This window comes from Tamandua tetradactyla, chromosome 14, assembly GCF_023851605.1.
Source record: "Tamandua tetradactyla isolate mTamTet1 chromosome 14, mTamTet1.pri, whole genome shotgun sequence".
In the NCBI taxonomy this organism is placed as follows: domain Eukaryota; kingdom Metazoa; phylum Chordata; class Mammalia; order Pilosa; family Myrmecophagidae; genus Tamandua; species Tamandua tetradactyla.
The window spans coordinates 23,299,924-23,317,179 of NC_135340.1; the positions used below are offsets into that span (position 1 = coordinate 23,299,924).

General features: G+C 39.6%; 2 protein-coding genes across 10 annotated transcripts in view; one reads left to right on the forward strand and one right to left on the reverse strand.

The window, feature by feature from the left end:
• The window catches only part of AP4S1 (adaptor related protein complex 4 subunit sigma 1), a 49,049-nt gene extending 45,525 nt beyond the window's left edge, over positions 1 to 3,524 (reverse strand). For 3 of the 6 annotated variants that reach the window (XM_077127024.1, XM_077127027.1, XM_077127026.1), the window contains exon 1: positions 1,658 to 2,063. The gene's annotated coding sequence lies outside the window, so the exon portion shown is untranslated. Of the gene's footprint in view, positions 1 to 1,657; positions 2,064 to 2,900; positions 3,261 to 3,401 lie in introns of those variants that run through there. The other 3 variants (XM_077127028.1, XM_077127025.1, XM_077127030.1) reach the window with 2 other exon arrangements.
• STRN3 (striatin 3) overlaps positions 2,172 to 17,256 on the forward strand; it is a 150,233-nt gene continuing 135,148 nt past the window's right edge. Inside the window, exons 1-2 of one of the 4 annotated variants that reach the window (XM_077127022.1) lie at positions 2,716 to 2,794; positions 17,143 to 17,249. Coding sequence is in view for 3 of the 4 variants with exons in the window: in XM_077127018.1 (XP_076983133.1) it covers positions 2,537 to 2,794 (258 nt within the window). In the remaining variant the exon portion in view is untranslated. Of the gene's footprint in view, positions 2,795 to 17,142; positions 17,250 to 17,256 lie in introns of all 4 variants that reach the window. The other 3 variants (XM_077127018.1, XM_077127019.1, XM_077127021.1) reach the window with 3 other exon arrangements.

The window sequence follows — 17,256 nt, forward strand, 5'->3', positions numbered from 1 at the left end:
AACAAAACCAACTTCCTATGCCACTTCCCAGTATAGCTTTAATTTCTAAATCTCTTTATTACAGTAAATGTTTTTTGTCATATTTTTCAATCGAATGATTATCACTTTTTTTAACTCATTAGTTCATTAGGATGCTCCCTGGGGCGCTAAGCCATAAATGTGCACTACTTAAAGAAAATTAACCTTAGTAGACTGATGGCTATAGTGGGTTGGAAGCAAGTTTTTGCTTGGTGGGAATAGGGTTTGTAAAATAAATTTTAAAAATTAACCTTGTCTTTTATATCTATATTATATTCACTCAAACCTTTGGTGACCTGGGAAAATACTTTTACCCTTTCATCTAGGATTTTAAGTTGTGTTCACGCTGCCTTAGTTGCTACTTCATCAAAATATTTTGCCATGAAGTCCCCTTGGGGGAATGGTGAGAAAGGGGGAAAATTCAACTTTCCCATGTGGAGAATACCTGGTATTCTCTCAAGCAGTGGTGACAACCAAAGTAATAGGTGGAGCCCTCAATCTTGGGGTTTGTTCATATGAAACTTAACCCTGCAAAGGATAGGCTAAGCCTACTTAAAATTTGGCCTAAGGGTCACCGCCAAGAGAACCTCTTTTGTTGCTCCGATGTGGCCTCTCTCAGTCAACATGACAAGAAAACTCACTGCCCTCCCCCCTCTATGAGGGACATGACTCCCAGGGGTGTGGACCTTCCTGGCAACGTGGGACAGAAATCCTAGAATGAGCTGGGACTCAGCATCAAGGGATTGAGAAAACCTTCTCAACCAAAAGAGAGAAGAGTGAAATGAAACAAAATAAAGTGTCAATGGCTGAGAGATTCCAAACAGAGTCAAGAGGTTATCCTGGAGGATATTCTTACCCCTTAAATAGATATCACCTTTTTAGTTAAGGTGTAATGGAGCGGTTGGAGGGAAGTGCCTAAAAATGTAGAGTTGTGTTCCAGTAGCCATATTTCTTGAAGATCATTGTATAATGATAAAGCTTTTGTAATATGACTGTGTGATTGTGAAAACCTGATGTCTGATGCTCCTTTTATCTACCTTATCAACAGACTAGTAAAACATATGGATTAAAAATAAATAAATAAGAGGGGGAACAAATGTTAAAATAAATTTTGTAGATTGAAATGCTAGCGATCAATGAAAGGGAGGGGTAAGGGGTATGATATGTATGAATTTTTTTGTTTTCTTTTTATTTCTTTTTCTGAATTGATGCAAATGTTCTAAGAAATGACCATGATGATGAATATACAACTATGCGATGATATCGTGAGTTATCGTTTGTACACCAAGAATGGAATGATCATATGATAAGAATGTTCGGGTTTGTATGCTGTTATGTTAAAAAAATAAAAATAAATATTTTGCCATGAATGGCAATATCTGAGGACCTCATTTGCTTCTAAAATTATTCCCTTCAAATTATTAGTGTAAGCAGTCTCCTCGAAAATTATCTTCCTCCCTCTACTCATCACCAAGATCTAAAGGATTCCATTGCCACCCCCTCTCCTCCCAAGAAAAAGAAACGAAAATGCCAACAATCGCTCCTGCTCCCCTCCCAAGTCTCCCCAACACAATCCCCTTTCCCAGAATAGTTGAGAAGAGGTGAGGAAACGGAACAAGCGACCGGCGAACAAACGCACAGAAATGAACCCAAGTCCGGGCTCCGGCGAAGTCGGAGATTACAGTCACCATGTCCGGAAGGATCTGGGCCACTAGCCAAAAAGAGAAAGTCCCCAAAGCCCCGGGAAACGACCGGAAGCTAGGCAACTATAGAAAGAGCGAGTGACAGGCAAGGAAAGACGCCCGACCCTGTGGGACTGCCAGAAACATGCAAGGAATGCAAAAGCAACGTCAGGAATCCCGGACGCTTCGCAGCAGGCCAGAGCGACCAACCCGGTTAAAACCCAGCTTCGACCGCAGCCAGGCGATCGAGGGCCCTGGGTGGGGAACCACGTCTGGGGGCGGCCTGCAACAGAGAAACTGACAACCGGGATAAGGGAGGTAGACTCGCTCGGAAGAGCTGAACTCCCAGACCAAGGACTGACGCCGGCCGCCAAACACGCGGAGCTCCTTGGGGGCGGGCCTGGGGGCGGGGCCCGTGCCCTTTCCCCGCCTCTTAGCGGCGGCCCTGAATGCTTCCCCAGTGCGCCTGCGTAGGGCGAGGCCGGCTTCTATTTGGCTATTAGGCGTGCGGCAGCTGCGGCGTTCTCTACCCGGCATGCAGCGCGGAGCGACGGCCTTACGTCTAGCCCCTTCCCAACCCTGCCCCCTCCTTCCCCTCCCGCCGCGGCCCCCCCTTCCCCTAAAGTGAGTGAGTGAGACGGGCAGATGGAGGAGGGACCGTAATGGCGGCGGCCGGCAGCTCCCTGCTCTGACCTACAGCAGGCACACCGCAAGGAATCCCTCCCTGCCCCTGTCCCGGCCGACTTCTGCCCCGCCGGCAGTGCGAGGCCACCCTTCCCGGCCCTTCCTCCTGCCATCGACGTCTCGTCTGCGCCCCGGCCGGGGCCGCACACACAATGGATGAGCTCGCCGGAGGCAGTGGTGGCGGTCCCGGGTTGGCGGCACCTCCCCGGCAGCAGCAGGGACCTGGGGGGAATGGAGCATCAAGTGGCGGGGGTCCTCCGGCCGCCGAAGGAGCGGCCCCTGCGACGGGCCCCGAGCTGTCTCGGCCGCAGCAGTATACAATCCCGGGGATACTACACTACATCCAGCACGAATGGGCCCGATTCGAGATGGAGCGGGCGCACTGGGAGGTGGAGCGGGCTGAACTGCAGGTACGGTCTGTGGGGCGGCTGCCACGGTGGGGATCCCGGCAGGGGGGTGGGGCCGGGACTCCCCTCAGCCCGAGCCTGCGGTTTCGAGAGTTCAAGAGGAACCTACCTGCGCGGCTGCACGGGCAGCGGTCCTGGCGGCAGCTTTTTCTTGGGGTCCCCCTCCCCCTTTCCCACCGACGATTGCTCCCCAATCCTCGTTAGCTACGCGGTGCAGGCTTCCTTGGGGCAGCCATTTTGGTTTTTAGTATGGCGTCCGCGGGGGCTCCTCCGGCGGCGGCCTTCCCGGGCTTTCGGGGCTTGTGACCGAACTCCGCTGTATGGGAGAGTCCGGCGTGGGACTGCTGGGCACTGCACTCGTTCTCGTTTGGCTCTCTTGAGGTTGAGAACCACAGGAAAGGGACTGGGATGAGCGTTTTACCACCTTTTCCCGGACCCCCTCACCTCCCCCTCTTCCGATTTGGCTCGTCTGGCCCCCTCTCGCTACTTGGTACGCACTTGCGGGTTGACAGCCACGCTTCTTTTCCAGGACTGCTACCCAGCACAATGGCTTGAGGCTGATCTGTGAAGTTTTCATTTCCTACCTGCCAACTTTTAAGTACCTTCTTACCTCTGATGTTGCCTTAATCACTTGGATCCCTTTCTGTTCATCCTTACATAGTGACTCACCGGTGCTTGACTACTCTTCTCAGAAGACTAGTAAAATTTTCAATTAGCATACCCTTCACCCCTTGCCCCCATTCCCTGCATCCCTTTCTTTACTTTTAAAGCGAAACAGGACTATCTGTGCTGTATTTATGAAACGACTGAGAATAGACAATATTTGCTTGAAGCAAATGTACTTTTCTCACCTTAGTGACTCATTCAGGGGAAACAAAGTTAGTTGTCTTGAGTTTCATCACACTCATAATTGAGCCAGACACATTTCTTTTAAGGTGAACCTTTGACAGGATGCTTAACCTAACTTTTGGAAAACGTTGGTAGTTTAAGGGCTCGTGTCTTGGATTTAAAAATTGCTGCATCCCTTTGAAAGGGTTGTTGAACTTTTGGGGGCATTTGTAAGGGTTTATTTTAAATTCCTTTCCAGGATAAATTTAGGCTTATAAGAAAACACGCATCTAAATAGTGTTGCACCTGTTCTTCAGGCTGGTGTATATTTAGGATGTAAGCAGTATTGTTTGCTGTCCTATATGTCATATATACCTATGATGACTAGTTAGAAAAACATGGTGCTGAAAGAAGGAAGTTTGGATTAACTTTGAAAGTGTCATCAGAGAAATATAAATCTCTTCAGTTTGATTTTTTTAACTTTTTTAAATTGTGAAATGTAACATATGCAAAAAAAAAAGAAAGAAAGAAAAAAAATTTCAAAGCTCACCCCAACATGCAGCTACAGAACAGATATAATATTTTGATATGGATTACCACTGCACAGTTACAGGTTTTTCCTTTCAGCTGCTCCAAAACACTGGAGGTTAAAAGAAATATCAATATAGTGATTTAGCAGTCATACTCAATTTGTTAAATTCTGTCTTCTGTTATAACTCCTCCTTTGCCTTTGATCCCTCTTCTCTATAAAAATCTTTGGGTATGCCCTTTCTAACTTTTTCATGTTGATAATAATAGTATAGGGGGATGGAATTAGTTCAGTTTGACTTTGATCTAGTAAAATCTTGACTCCACAAAATGGATGAAGTTAAATTTTTTTAAGTAGAATATTTATATATTTTGACACTCTCTCAAGGCTTAGAAAATTACACATCAACACCTGTTAGTCAATTCAGTATTTTAAAATCAGGCTTTGAAACATTATTGGGCTTTGAAGAATAGTATAACTTTCAAAAAGCTTACATCAGAATTGTTTCTTTTAACATGTGTAGTTTGCTGTAAAATACTTTGGTAGAGATCTTTTGATATAAAACTTTCTACTATGCCATGCTGCAAACTTATTTATTTATTTACTATCTTTTAAAAATAAAAGTTGCATTTTCAAATATATCAAGGCTTCAACTCACTAAATAGCACTACTATTCCTGATATAGTAGTGTTTATAACCTATGTACTGTTGAGTGCAAGTTTGGATTTTAACACTCTGCAGATTAGCAATCACATTAGTCCCTCATAAACTTCACTAATAAAGGAGCTAAGAAAATGTCTTACTTGTATCTAATTAATAAACATACAGGTTCATGAAACTTGTAAATTAATGAAACCTAGGTTGTCTGTCCTAGCCCTTTCCAGTTTTCTTAATAGCAACAATGGAAGAATCCTTTAAGGAAGATTTTTATTGCTTGTCTTCTTCCTAGTTGTCTTTCAGTGACCTACTGTTGGCATTTTAGTTCTGATATAGCCAAACAAAACTTTGTTTTGAAGTGTTTCTAGACTGTTAATTTTTTTCAGGTATTCTCATTATTTCACACTGATTCTTTTGGAATAATATGTCATTTTTGTGTTTTTATGTTTTTTGTGTTCTATATTTCTCTAAAATATTTTATTGGATACTCAGTTAATAATATTTCATGTTTGCTTCTAGAATATTGACTTTGCTTTTGATACTGTCATTCTTTAAAGTAAGATTGCTTGTGAGATACATATTTAAAAATGTATGTGTTGAATAAAAAATTTATGGAAGGATCTAAATGAAGCATAAGTGGATAACAATAAACTTAAATTTATTTTCAAAGGCCAACATAGGAATAAAACAGATTACATATTGTATACAGCCCTGGCTTTACTGTTCAACTACGCATATTTTTGAGTGCCTGCTATTGAAACTGCTTGATTATGAGCATGAAGAGGTCAGGGTATACCTAATTTTATGTAAAGCCATATTTTCCCTGACTTTGAAAAAGATAATAAATTCGAATTTTGCAGTATGATTCTCTTCTCTGTAGGAGGAATTTGGGCTAAAAATCTGTCTTAGAAATTTGGAACTAAACCGAAGGATCATGTACTAAAACTCTTTTATCTCTGGAATAGTTCCTTTCCTTGGATTCAGGTAGAGAATCATTAGTAAAACTATAGGACATGATTCCTAAGAAGGAGGCCAATCAAAATAACTTGTGGAACTTCGAAAAAATTATACAGGCCTTTGCCTCACCGTCCACAGATTTAGATAGAGCTGGTATGGGGCTTGAGAAAAATGGGCTATTTCTGGGATTTTTGCAGTTAATGTTATAAAAAATATATATAACTGCCACTTAATCAGCACTGTAAACTTATTAGGTAGGTATTCTTCCTATTTTATACATGATGAGATAGATTAAATAACTTTCCCATTATCAGCCAGCTATAAGGTATTGCAGCTAAGATCTGATTCCAGGGCCTGTGATCTTATTACCACCCTTGTAACTACTGTGTTATGCAGGTGTTTTAGCATTTTTTATAGAAATGAATCTGAATTATAATTTGTCTGCATTATGTAGCACATGTCACTTAAGTACATTGCACCAAAGTTTTGTTGTACCCCCGTGATGTGCCAGGCCTAGTTTTTGTGTATGGCAAATGTCCTTATATTTTTTTCTGAAGTTAGTATGTAATACATGCACTTCTAGCGTATACATTGCTTGTTTGCTGACTATGACATAGATAACACATAGAAAATATAGTTCAGGATATTCTGCAACTACTGAATCTTTAACAAATGTAAAATATGTAATTAGTGTTTGTATAGATATATGTAGACATATAGATTGGCCATAACTTGAAAGATTTTGCTGTCTAAACATAGGCATAACTTAATTTCTTCGTTTTTATGGGAGAGAAGTTTAACTTGTTTCCCTGAACTCTTTCCTTTTGTTGTCAGTGTTCTAGTTTGCTAGCTGCCGGAATGCAACACACCAGAGACGGATTGGCTTTTAATAAAAGGGGATTTATTTTGTTGGTTCTTCAGAGGAAAGGCAGCTAACTTTCCACTGAGGTTCTTTCTTACGTGGAAGGCACAAGATGGTCTCTGCTGGTCTTCTCTCCAGGCTCCTGGGTTCCAACAACTTTCCCTGGGGTAACTTCTTTCTGCATCTCCAAAGGCCTGGGCTGAGCTGCAAGTGCTGAGATGAGAAATGCCCAGCTGCTTAGCTGTGCTACATTGCGATCTCTGATTTAAGCACCAGCCAATTAAGTCAAACGTCACTCATTGCAGTAGACACGCCTTCTAATCGACTGCAGATATAATTAGCGACAGATGAGGTTCACGTGTACCATTGGCTTATGTCCGCAGCAACAAGACTAAGTATGCTCACCTGGCCAAGTTGACAACTGAATCTAACTAACAGTCAGTTTTCAAAGGGTAGTCTACAACAGTGATTTGGAAATCCTGGTGCCTTTTCTGTGACATGGTTTTTTGTTTTTTTATGTGTATTCATCACCATGATCATTTCTTAGAACATTTGCATCAATTCGGAAAAATAAATTAAAAACAAACAAAAAAACTCATACATACCATGCCCCTTACCCCTCCCTTTCATTGATCACTAGTATTTCCATCTACCCAATATATTTTAGCTTTTGTTTCCCCCATTTTTATCTATACCCCTTATCACTCCCTTTCATTGATCACTAGCATTTCAGTCCACTAAATTTATTTTAAAATTTGTTCCCCCTATTAATTATTTTTAATCCATATATTTTACTCTTCTGTCCATACCATAGATAAAAGGAGCATCCAACACAAGGTTTTCACAATCACACAGTCACATTGCGAAAGCTATATCATTATACAATCTCTTCAAGAAACACGGCTACTGGGACACAGCTCTACATCTTCAGGCAGTTCCCTCCAGTCTCTCCAATATACCTTAACTAAAAAGATGATATCTATATAATGTGTAAGAGTAACCTTTTAGGATAACCTGTCGACTCTGTTTGAAATCGCTAAGCTGTTGGCATTTTATTTTGCCTCATTTCTCTCTTCCCCCTTTTGGTCTAGAAGGTTTTCTCAGTCCCTTTGATTCCCAGCTCATTCTAGGATTTCTTTCCCACGTTGCCAGGAAGGTTTACACCCCTGGGAGTCATGTCCCACTTAGAGAGGGAGAGAGCAGTGAGTTTGCTTGTCCATGACATTGTTTTTACAACTCTACAGTGAAATCCCAAAAAATAAGAACAGCATAATGAGTTTTTCATAGTCTCTCCACTATTTCTGAGATTTTTAGTCTTTGTACTTTTTTTTTTAATTGCTATATATCATATATTCACATACCATACTCATCCAAAGTGTACAATCAGTGGTTCACAATATCATCATATAGCTGTGCATTTATCATTACAACCGACTTTTTCTTTTTTGTGAAAAATAGCATATGTACAAAAAACCTGATATATTTCAAAGCACATCACAACAGTTATTTGTAGAACTGATTTCAGAGTTTGGTATGAGTTACAATTTCACACTTTTAAATTTTCACTACTAGCTGCTCCAAGATACTGGAGATTAAAAGAAATGTCAGTATAGTGATTCGACAGTCATACTCATTTGTTAAACCCTACTTTCTGTATAACTCCACCATCAACTTTGATCTTTCACCCACTCTTTAGGGGTATTTGGGCTATGGCCGTTCTAATTTTTTCATGTTCAAAGGGGCTGTTGTTGATATGGAATAGGGAGATGGAACTGGTTGATGTTCTGGAGAGGCTGACCCATCTACATTTCAGGACTTATCTGATCTAGGGACCCATCTGGAGGTTGTAGGTTTCTGGAAAGTAACCCTAGTGCATGGGACCCTTGTAGAACCTTATATAACGCCCTAGATGTTCTTTAGAATCGGCAGGAATGGTGTTGGTTGCGGTTTGGCAAGTTATGATATGTAGCAGTGTCTAACTGAAGCTTGTCTAAGAGTGACCTCCAGAGTAGGCTTTTGACTCTGTTTGAACTCTCTCAGCCACTTGCACCTTATCTGATACACTTCTTTCCCCCCTTTTGGTCAGGATGACGTTGATCCCATGATACCAGGACAAGGCTTATCCCTGAGAGTCAGCTCCCATGCTGCCAGGGAGACTTTCACCCCTGTTTGTCATGAAACCTTCATGTTTTTTGTGTTGTTAGACAGTTTCTTAGTTTAAATGATGTTGATAAGTGTAAGTTTTTAAATGATCTTTGATAGAATTGAGAGTTTACAATCTTATGTCAGTCTTCCTTTTTCCTTTTGAAGTCTTTGAAAACAAAAAGACCCTCTTTTCTGACTAACTGACTACAAGATCAGGAATTCCCATCACATCATCTTCAGTAATTCAGTAGAACTACTTACAGAACTCAGGAAAGCACTGTACTTATTATTGTAGCTTTATTAGAGCAAAAAGAATACAAATCAGAAGAAGCCAAAGAGACCATTGGGCAAGGTTTGGGGATAGAGGTAGAGGGGGACTCAAATGGAAGCATCCATGTCCTCTCCATGTGGAGTCAGAAAGCATCACCCTTTTGGTGCATTGATGTGTATTATCAATCATGGAAGCTCCCTGGGGCTTCAGTGCTGGAGAGTTTTTATTGGAATTTCATTAAGTAGGCATGATTGATGGAATCAGGCCCATGTGGTTGAACACAGTCTTCAGGCTCATCTTACTTCCTTTCCCAGAAGGTTGGGCTGCTAAGACAAGGCTGAAAGCTCCAAACCTCTAATCCCATGGTTGGTCTTTCTCTTGTAGTCTGCCTCCACCCTAAGACTACTCAAGTGGCCATCCCCACCCTCCATTCCTTGTTAGCATAAATTGTCAGGTGTGGGCCAGAGGCCCATCATGAATAGTAAGGCACTCATGGGAAATTCCAAAGATTTAGAGGTTAACTCCCTGTCCCCTGTGCTCTGTCCCCTTCCCCTATCAGCCTGGACATAGGCCTGATTTCCTTTTGGGGACCAAATTCATTACTATACAAATTCACTTAGCATAATATTCACCATTTAAGAAGTACACTTAAGTGTTTTTTAGTATATTAACTATGTTCTGCGATCCCATCACTACTCTCTAGTTTCAGAGCATTTTTATCACCCTGGAACAGAGTATCATACCTAGTAGCAGTTAGGCCTGATTCCCTCCTCTCATTCCCTGGCAACAGTAATGCCACAATTTAGTGGCATTGATTTGAGTCGCAATATTGTACTGTCTTCACCAGGATCCATTATCCGAAGTTTTTCATCACTACAGATGGTAACTGCAACCATTAAACAATAATTCTACATCCCAGTCCTTAACCTGTAATCTTTCTGTGTCTGGATTTTCTTATTCTAGATATTTCCTTTAGTGAGATCATACACTGTCTATTTGTGTTTGGTTTACTTCATTCAATATGATATCTTCAGGGTTTATCCGTGTTGTAGCATGTATCAGAATTTCATTCCTTTTGACTGCTGAACACGTTCCTTTGTATGGATATACCACATATTGATTACCTATTTATCTGTTGATGGACACTTGGATTGTTAACATCTTTTGGCAGTTGTAAATAATGCTGCTGTAAATATTAGTGAACAGATATTTAAGCCCATGCCCACCCTTACTTTTTCTTTTTTTTTTTTAAGTTTTTTTTATTGTATGATATAACATATATGCAAAGCAAAGAAATAAAAGAGCAACAGTTTTCAGAACACTCTTCAAAGAGTGGTTACAGGATAGATCCCAGAGTTTGTCATGGGCTGCCATACAATCCTCTCATATTTTTCCTTCTAGTTGCTCCAGAATATAGGAGGCTAGAGGGCTTAAATACTTTTTTGTTATCACAATCGATTTTTTTTCCTTCTTTTTTTGTGAACAATAACGTATATACAAAAAAGCTATAAATTTCCAAGCACAGCACCACAATTAGTTGTAGAACATATTTCAGACTTTGACATGGGGTACAATTTCACAATTACTCGTATTTAATTCTAGCTGCTCTACGATACTGGAGACTAAAAGAGGTATCAGTTTAATGATTCAGCATTCATATTCATTTGTTAAGTCCTATCTTCTATGTATAATTCCACCATTACCTTTGATCTTTCCATACCTCTCATTGGGGTTGTTTGGGCTATGGCAATTCTGAATTTTTGATATTAAAAGGGTTTGTCACTAATATGGGGTAGGGAGATGGAACTATCTGATGTTCTGGAGAATTTGGGCTAGTTTCAGGACTTATCTGGAACAAGGACCCATCTGGAGGTTGTAGGTTTCTGTCAAGTTACTCTAGTGCCTGGAACCCTTGTGGAATCTTATCTGTTGCCCTAGGTGTTCTTTAGGATTGACTGAAATGGTCCTGGTTGGGGGTGGCAGGTTGTGATAGGTAGCAAGGTCTACCTGAAGCTTGCTTAAGAGCAACCTCCAGAGTAGCCTCTTGACTCTATTTGAACTCTCTCTGCCACTGATACTTTATTAATTACACTTCTTTTCTTCCTTTTGGTCAGGATGGAATTGTTGATCCCACAGTGCCAGATCCGGATTCATTCCTGGGAGTGCTCTTCCATGTTGCCAGGGAAACTTTCACCCTTAGATGTCATGTCCAAAGTAGGGGGGAGGGCAGTGATTTCACTTGCAGAATTGGGCTTATAGAGACTGAGGCCACATCTGAGAAACAACAGGGGTCCTCCAGAAGTAACTCTTAGGCATACCAATAGGTAGTCTAAGCTTCTCCGCTACCTACGTAAGCTTCACAAGAATAAGCCTTATGATCGAGGTCATGGGCTATTGATTTGGTTATCCCTAAAGTTTGACACAGTGTCAGGAAATTCCCTGATGGTAAGGTTAAGTTCCATAGTCTTTCTCCCCTCCCTCAGGAGACTTTACCAATACTTATTGGTTATCTGCTTAATATTCTCTAGGATGTTTCCAGTCATTGCAATAATCTATACAGAATTAAAGGACCTCTTTCTTATTCTGTGCTTCCAGTTTTCAGTTGTTCAAATGAGGTGTACAGATAGGTTGAATTAGATTATGCACTACAGGAAATTTCAATTCCATATCAAATAAACTTTTCTTCCATTGGTCTCAAAGAGTATATGTGGCTCTAAAATATAGACACTATCTTTCTTACCCCTATGTTCTGAATTACTTTAACCCCAATCTGTTCAGCTTCATTCTTATCTCTAAATATCAGGTCATATATGTAAAACAGCTCTCACAATCCAGAAATAATAATCCCCACTCTGGACTTAATTGTGCCTGTTCTAAAAGCTTACAATCTAGGTCCCTGTTTTCTTATAAGCATTTTCTAAAGGTGACCATACCGTTGTTGGTTTTTTGTTTCTGTTTTATTTTGTCTCACCAAATGTCCCACATGTTCATTCACATCGTTACATGCCTCGCGACATTGTTCCTTTTTGTAGCAACCCAACCTTAGGTCATAAGTTTACACCATCATTCACCATTCTACTTCTCCATCAATGCATCCTTCAGCCACCTGCATTCATCGGGCATCATGTAGAGGGCCCAAAGTCCACAGTCCATCAACATTCTCAATTTTAGATAATTTCATTGTTCCCAAGAGACAGAAAACCAATAAACACACCCTCACCAAATAGGAAATCTAAAACCTTCTCTTAACTCTTGTCCCTCATCCCATTTTTTTTAACTTTTTTTTTATTGTATAGTGTAACATATACAAAGCAAATAAATAAATAAAGCAGTCATTTTCAAAGTACTTTTCAAAAAATGGTTACAGAATAGATTCGAGTTTGTCATGGGCTACCAAAAGATCCTCTCATATTTTTCCTTCTAGCTGTTCCAGAATATAGGAGGTTATATACTTTATCATCACAATTGACTTTTTTTCCTTCTTTTTTTGTGAACAGTAACATATATACAAAAAAGCTATAAATTTCCGATTACAGCACCACAATTAGTTGTAGAACATATTTCAGACTTTGACATGGGTTATAGTTTCACAATTGTAGGTTTTTACTTCTAGCTGCTCTAAAATACTGGAGACTAAAAGAGATATCAGTTTAATGATTCAGCATTCATATTCATTTGTGAAGTCCTGTCTTCAATGTATAATTCCACCGTCACCTTTGATCTTTCCATACCTCTCATTGGGGTTGTTTGAGCTATGGCAGTTCTAAATTTTTGATATTGGTAGGGTTTGTCACTAATATGGGGTAGGGAGATGGAACTATCTGATGTTCTGGAGAGTCTGGGCTAGGTTTCAGGACTTATCTGGACCAGGGACCCATCTGGAGGTTGTGGGTTTCTGTCAAGTTACTCTAGTGCCTGGAACCCTTGTGTAATCTTATCTATTGCCCTGGGTGTTCTTTAGGATTGACTGGAATGGTCCTGGTTGACCTCACCCCATTATTTACCTCTGCTGTTTCTTCAGTAGTGCTGATGATTTCCTTTTTGAACATAGCTCATAGTGTGCAAGAGCAATTTTCCCCCTGTACCCTGGACTTAAACACTCTTTATACAAGAATCATATATTTGAAATAATTTTTGTGAGAACTAATTCATATTTCTAATGTTAGTCAGTGGGACATAGTAGGTCTATACAGCCCCTTTCAATCTTGTTCATCTCCAATATGGTAATATTACCCATAGACCCACTAGAGAATCACCTTCGCGCCTATCCCCTTACATTGGAGTTCAACCTCATTAGCTAACGGTTCACCCATCTCTAGCTCCACCTTTACTTTTTAACCCTTTCTTTAAAATTGTTTTTTGTTTTTGAAATTGTGAACTGGATGCTGTAAGTAAAAAAAAAAAAAAAATTAAGCATTATAGAAGTAAATAAGGTATGAGGTTATTTTCCTCATCCCCTAATCTGAATTTCTAGGACTGACCACTGTTAGCAGTTGGGTGTGCTAAAGAACTTTATAATTTACTTTTTTTAAAATGTTTTTTAATTGTGGAAAATAACATATATACAGAAAGGCAATACATTTCCAAGTACATTTTTTTCCCCAAATACATTTTAACAATACGTTATAGAGTAGATTTTAAAATTTGGTATGGGTTACAGTTCCACGATGTTTTATTTTTTTCTTCTAGCTGCTCCAAGATACAGGTGACCAAAAGAAATATCAGTATATTGATTCAGCAGTCATACTCATTTGTTAAATCCTGTCTTCTCTTTTACACTTTTCATTCATTTTTTTTTCCTTTTGGTGAAAAATAACATATTCGAAAAAGCAATAAATTCCAAAGTACATTGCAACAGTTAGTTGTAGAACAAATTTTAGAGTTTGGTACGTGTTATGATTCCACAATTTTAGGGTTTTATTTCTAGCTGCTGTAAGGTACTGGAAATTAAAGAAATATCAGTATACTGATTCAGCACTCATACTCATTTGTTAAACCCAACCTTCTCTATATAACTCCACCATCACCTTTGATCTTTCTCTTACTCTTTAGGGGTATTTGGGCTCTGGCCATTCTAACTTTTTCATGTTGGAAGGGGCTGTCGATAATATAGGATGAGGGAATGGAGCTAGCTGATGTTCTGGAAAGGCTGGTCCTTCTGCATTTTGGGACTTATCTGGTCCAGGGACTTCTGGAAAGTTATCCTAGTGCATGGAACCTTTGTAGACTCATATAAATGCCCTAGGTATTCTTTAGGATTGGCAGGAATGTTTTGGTGGGGTTTGTCAAGTTACAATAGTAGCAATGTCTAACTGAAACTTGCATAAGAGTGACCTCCAAAGTAGCCTCCCAACTCCATTTGAACTCTCTCAGCCACTGATATCTTATTCGATACACTTCTTTTCCCCCTTTTGTTAGAATGGCATTGTTGATGCCATGGTGCCAGGACCAGACTCATCACTAGGGGTTGTCTCCTATGCCGTCAAGGAGACTTTCATCCCTGAATGTCATGTCCCACATAGAGGGGAGGGCAATGGTTTCACTTGCAGAGTTGGGCGCAGATAAAGAGAAGCCACATCTGAGCAACAAAAGAGGTCCTCTGGAGGTGACTCGTAGGCATACCTATAGGTAGACTAAACTTCTCCACTACATACATAAGGTTCGCAAGAGCAAGCCTCAAGATCAAGGGCTTGGCCTATTGATTTGGGTGTCCCTAATGTTTGACACAGTTTCCCAGGTTTCCCTGGTGGTAAAGTTTAATAGCTCCATTTTGTTTCTACCATCCCTCAAGGAACTTTGCCAATACTTTTTGATTATCTGCTGAATATACTCAGGGGTATATCCAGGCATTACATTAAGCAATACAGGATTAAAGGCTTTCATTCTTTTTTTTTTTTTTTTAAATTTTATTTATTTATTTATTTATTATTAATTAAAGAAAAAAAAGAAATTAACCCAACATTTAGAAATCATTCCATTCTACTTATGCAATCAGTAATTCTTAATATCATCACATAGATGCATGATCATCATTTCTTAGTACATCTGCATCGATTTAGAAGAAGAACTAGCAAAACAACAGAAAAAGATATAGAATGTTAATATAGAGGAAAAAAATAAAAATAATAATAATAGTACAAAAAAAAAAGACAGACAAAAAAAAAACCTATAGCTCAGATGCAGCTTCATTCAGTGTTTTAACATGATTACTTTACAATTAGGTATTATTGTGCTGTCCATTTTTGAGTTTTTGTATCTAGTCATGTTGCACAGTCTGTATCCCTTCAGCTCCAATTACCCCATTATCTTACCCTGTTTCTAACTCCTGCTGGACTCTGTTACCAATGACATATTCCAAGTTTATTCTCGAATGTCGGTTCACATCAGTGGGACCATACAGTATTTGTCCTTTAGTTTTTGGCTAGACTCACTCAGCATAATGTTCTCTAGGTCCATCCATGTTATTACATGCTTCATAAGTTTATCCTGTCTTAAAGCTGCATAGTATTCCATCGTATGTATATACCACAGTTTGTTTAGCCACTCTTCTGTTGATGGACATTTTGGCTGTTTCCATCTCTTTGCAATTGTAAATAACGCTGCTATAAACATTGGTGTGCAAATGTCCGTTTGTGTCTTTGCCCTTAAGTCCTTTGAGTAGATACCCAGCAATGGTATAAAGGCTTTCATTCTTATTCTGGGCTCCCTGCGTTTGGATTAAGTGATCTATCCATAGAGGTTGGATTAGATTATATGCTGATGAAAATTTAGGTTCTGGACATAGTAAACCTTTCTTCCTTTGGTCTCGAAGAGTAGGTGGAGTTCTAAAATACAAGCAATATCTTCCTTATATCTTTATTCTGAATTACCTTAATCCTGACCTAATTGGCTTTGTACTTATGTCTAAATGCCAGGTTATACATATATAAAACAGCCTTTCAAAATCCAGAAATAACAATTACCACTCCAGACTAAATATGACTGCTATAAAAGCTTGCAGTCTACTCCCCAGTTTTCTTATAAGTATTTTCTAAATGAGATCATACAATATTTAATCTTTTGTTTCTGGCTTATTTTGCCTCACCAAATGTCCCACATGTTCATTCATGTTGTTGCCTGTCTCACAACTTCGGTCATTTTTGTCCCAGCACAATGGTCGATCATACGAATATACCATCGTTAGCCATCTTTCAGTCACCTTCATCTGCTAGGCCTTATAATTTACTTTTGCCCACAGGGTTAAGCTTGAAATTCTTAGGATAGTGTCCAAGGCCCTTCACAGTCAGACCCAACCGAGTCTCACATCTTGTTCTCTACCCTTATTTTATATCTCATCCACATAGTGCTGCTTGCTAGTCTCCAAACATGCTTTACTTTTCTCTTGCCATATTCATTCTCCCCCATTCTGCTCCTGACAATTATATGTTCATCCTTCAAGATTTATTTCACAGGATACTTCTGTGATTTAGGCTCTGACCTCTGCAATACTTTTCCCAGTCTTATATTCTCTGCATCTGCTTTTCCGTGATACTTTGTTTTTGGTTAGAATGATGTTGGGTATTGTTTCCAGGTATTGTTTCATTTATGAGTAAGTGAAATCTTTGTTTTTAAAATGTTTACTTGGTGATTCCAGTTATCAGCGAGGTTTGGGAACCAGTAAATTATATGGTCAAAGACACTTAATGATTTGATATTACCCCTTTCTTCAGCCTGTTTTCCTTTAGCCTTCTTGTACCTCCTAGGTACTTTAAAGTATATCAATTTTTGTCTGCAATCACAGTGACTTGTATTAGTCCTACTCATATTGTTGTACTTTGATTTTTGTTGTTATTATGTTTATGTTTCTCCTTTCCTGTACATTGAATCACTTGAGAACAGGTGCTTCTTGGTATTGAACTTGCTGGTCCTTGGTATCTTTTTGTTGGGTTGATTTGAAACACTGTAACAGCTCAGATAGTATGGGTGGATGAAAATGTTACATGTCCGTGAAAATAACTAGTAATTATAGCAGTTAATACTGAATGAGTGCTTTCTGTGTGTTGGGAATCATTCTAATTCCCTCCCCATCTCTGTGAAGTAGGTAACAGTTATTTCCATTTTAGAATAAAGGAAACCTGGACAGAGAGGTCAATCAACTTGCTCAACATTAAAAAAGTAGGAGCCAGGAGCTGCTGAGTTGCTTTTGACCAATACATTATGCCATCTAAAGGTAATAC